Source organism: Lolium rigidum, chromosome 1, assembly GCF_022539505.1.
Source record: "Lolium rigidum isolate FL_2022 chromosome 1, APGP_CSIRO_Lrig_0.1, whole genome shotgun sequence".
Lineage (NCBI taxonomy): Eukaryota > Viridiplantae > Streptophyta > Magnoliopsida > Poales > Poaceae > Lolium > Lolium rigidum.
This window is the reverse complement of record NC_061508.1, coordinates 199,877,976-199,881,075: the sequence shown is the minus strand read 5'-3', so window position 1 is coordinate 199,881,075 and position 3,100 is coordinate 199,877,976. Positions and strand designations below refer to the sequence as shown.

At 46.6% G+C, this 3,100-nt stretch overlaps 1 protein-coding gene across 1 annotated transcript; it reads left to right on the top strand.

Annotated features, from left to right (window-relative positions):
• Positions 1-794: 794 nt before the first annotated feature.
• On the top strand, positions 795-2,798 carry LOC124687782 (guanine nucleotide-binding protein subunit beta-like protein A). The gene is made up of 2 exons (XM_047221532.1): positions 795-1,682; positions 2,473-2,798. Exons 1-2 carry the CDS (start codon positions 798-800, stop codon positions 2,584-2,586), a joined length of 999 nt encoding a protein of 332 aa, XP_047077488.1. The 5' UTR covers positions 795-797; the 3' UTR covers positions 2,587-2,798.
• Positions 2,799-3,100: the final 302 nt, after the last annotated feature.

Here is a 3,100-nt window from a genome sequence, read left to right as displayed (position 1 = left end):
AGGCGATGTTCCCTGCAACAGAGCGGGTGACCCTGGGCTGAAGCCTCTGTGCATCGACGTTGGAGAAAGACCTGGTTGTAATTTGTATCTTTGGTTCAAGTCCTTTTTGTTAAATACGAGGACTTAGTTGTAAATTTATATTTCATTTGTTCCATATCGATAATTTGTAGCTCCGCCGCCTTATTTAGTGGAGTTCCAAGTCCTTGAGGCTCTTCCTTGTTCAAGAAAAAAAAACTATCTCATCCATCTTGGAAAATGTAGTTCCTAGTAAAAAAATGTTGTACCTTTTGCGACCAGCCTATAACATAACATGATGTAATTCTTAACTTGAATCTCTAATAATCGGATTTTCTAATCATGGTCACAATAATAGCAAATCTTTTTTTTTGAGAGACTAATAGCAAATCTTTTAAAGAAGCAAAAATAGAAGCAAAGAATTTTTGCCCCTCTAGATGACCAAGCATTTGTTTTTCTGCTTTCATAGCAGTTTTCAGCAATAGAGGCCCATGCTCATGGACCTGGTTTACCAATCGACAGATGATGCATTTTCCACGGGCCTCTTATGTTGAAGGCGATCATATATGACGGCCCAGAGAGCCCTTTAGATACATCGGACGGTCACGATTTCCGCTGAACTGAACACAAAGCCCTGCATCCCCGAAACCCTAGCGTCTTACGCCGCCCCCACTATAAAGGCCTCCTCCTCCCTCTTCTCCCGCTTTCCTTCACACCCCCAGCCCGCGCCGCCGCATTCTCCACACCACCAAACCCTAGCCCTCCTCCCTCCGCCCACCACCATGGCCGGCTCGCAGGAGTCCCTCGTGTACGCCGGCGTGATGCGCGGCCACAACGACCAGGTGACGGCCATCGCCACGCCCATCGACAACTCGCCCTTCATCGTCTCCTCCTCCCGCGACAAGTCCCTCCTGGTCTGGGACCTCACCAACCCCATCCAGGCCACCCAGGACTCGAGCTCCGAGTACGGCGTCCCCTTCCGCCGCCTCACCGGCCACGGCCACTTCGTCCAGGACGTCGTCCTCAGCTCGGACGGCCAGTTCGCGCTCTCCGGATCCTGGGACGGCGAGCTCCGCCTCTGGGACCTCTCCACCGGCGCCACCACCCGCCGCTTCGTCGGCCACGACAAGGACGTCCTCTCCGTCGCCTTCTCCATCGACAACCGCCAGATCGTCTCCGCGTCCCGCGACAAGACCATCAAGCTCTGGAACACCCTCGGTGAGTGCAAGTACACCATCGGCGGCGAGCTCGGAGGCGGCGAGGGCCACAACGGCTGGGTCTCCTGCGTCCGTTTCTCCCCCAACAACTTCGCCCCAACCATCGTCTCGGGCTCGTGGGACCGCTCCGTCAAGGTGTGGAACCTCACCAACTGCAAGCTCCGCAACACCCTCGATGGCCATGGTGGGTACGTCAGTGCCGTCGCAGTGAGCCCAGACGGTTCGCTCTGCGCCTCTGGTGGTAAGGATGGAGTCACCTTGCTGTGGGATTTGGGTGAGGGCAAGAAGCTCTACTCGCTGGACGCGGGCTCCATTATCAACTCGCTCTGCTTCTCGCCCAACCGCTACTGGCTCTGCGCGGCGACACATGATTCCATCAAGATCTGGGATCTTGAGTCAAAGCACATCGTGCAGGACCTTAGGCCCGAGATCACAGTCTCCACTAAACAGGTTTGTTTCCCATGCCTGCCATCATTAAATAGTTCCATATCGTTGCTATTGTTTCCTATTGTTGATTGTGTAGATTTACTGTTTGATTATGATATGCTTATTACTGTTGTGGCAACATAGATCTGTTTCATTTCGTTGTAGCTGCTGTAGTTGTCAAATTTATTTAGTATTTTGTTCTGTACTAGTTTCATGCCAAAACCCCCCAAACCTCAGGTTCAAGCTTAGATTCTCAACGTTAACCCTAATAATGGTCTTAGTTTGTTGCATCGTATCATATAAACGAAATGTCAACAAAAGTGCCCATTTGATCTATAGTCGGTAGATATGAAAAGGACCTGATGCATAATAATGTTATTGGACTGTAATCTTGCTTGATTGCTTGTTAAAGCATTGTTTTTAGCTTTATTGTATATACTGAGGTTAGAATGTGGCAATCCTGTAACGCATTAGATGCGTGTTCCAGTAGCTTTTTTGTCATAGAATTTTCTCTCAGCTTGCCAACAGTGTAATTCTCTGTTAAATTTATTTTGGTTTTGCTAAATACAATGATGTGAAATACTATGTTCATCTTTGCTATGTAGGGTGTAATGTAGTTAGCAGTGATCTTTTTTGAATGGTCAACATCTTTTACTTATTTTCTCCAATGCATGCCTATGTATAATTATCAAAACCGTCACCTCTAAACTGATCTAGTTGCTTATTTTCTTAGGCTTAGATCCTAATGCTAAGTTAATTCAAATCCTATTGTATTAGAATTTCTTCTTACAATTTTTTCAATACTGTTGCACAGCTGCTCTACTGCACTTGTTTGAGCTGGAGCGCGGATGGCAGCACTCTCTATGCTGGTTACACTGATGGAACCATCAGGATCTATAAGATCTCAGGGTTCAGCTACTCGAGCTAGATTATGCATCTTGTTTTAGTGGCCCTTGTTCAGTTAAACGGCTGTGGTATCTTCTGTTTTGACTGTCTAAAGGCATAATGTCTGCCTTGGTACTTCTGCTTAATTTGCTATCTGTGTCTTAGCCTCTGTCAGTCATGTTCTCATGGATAATGCGGATAGGTACTCATTTGCACTGTGTTTTGGTTGCTCAATATATTGTCGCATGAATCATGGAGTCTGCTGCTGCTTGGTAGTATATTCAGTTGGTGATGTGTTTTCCTGTACCATTTTGTGGAATGTTCATTGAATGATGATGATGTTCCTGCTTGGCAAACAAGAGTTCTGAATCCCACTGAGCAGCCCATGGTCTGAAATACTAAGTTACACTAAACTAAAGATGTTAAAATGCAAATGAGTTAGAATTATAGCAAAGGTTTCTGTGGATGGAAAAATGTATATTTGCAAGGCCACTTCGATGGAAATAGTTTTATTGCGGAGGAGCCATAATTAAAGCTAAACCAAAGCAGTTCGACTG

Bases quoted from the DNA above. Each gene is read 5' to 3' on its own strand.
- LOC124687782 (XM_047221532.1), top strand. From the start codon at position 798: ATGGCCGGCTCGCAGGAGTCCCTCGTGTACGCCGGCGTGATGCGCGGC. The intron at 1,683-2,472 runs GTTTGTTTCCCA...ACTGTTGCACAG, and splicing joins TCACAGTCTCCACTAAACAG to CTGCTCTACTGCACTTGTTT.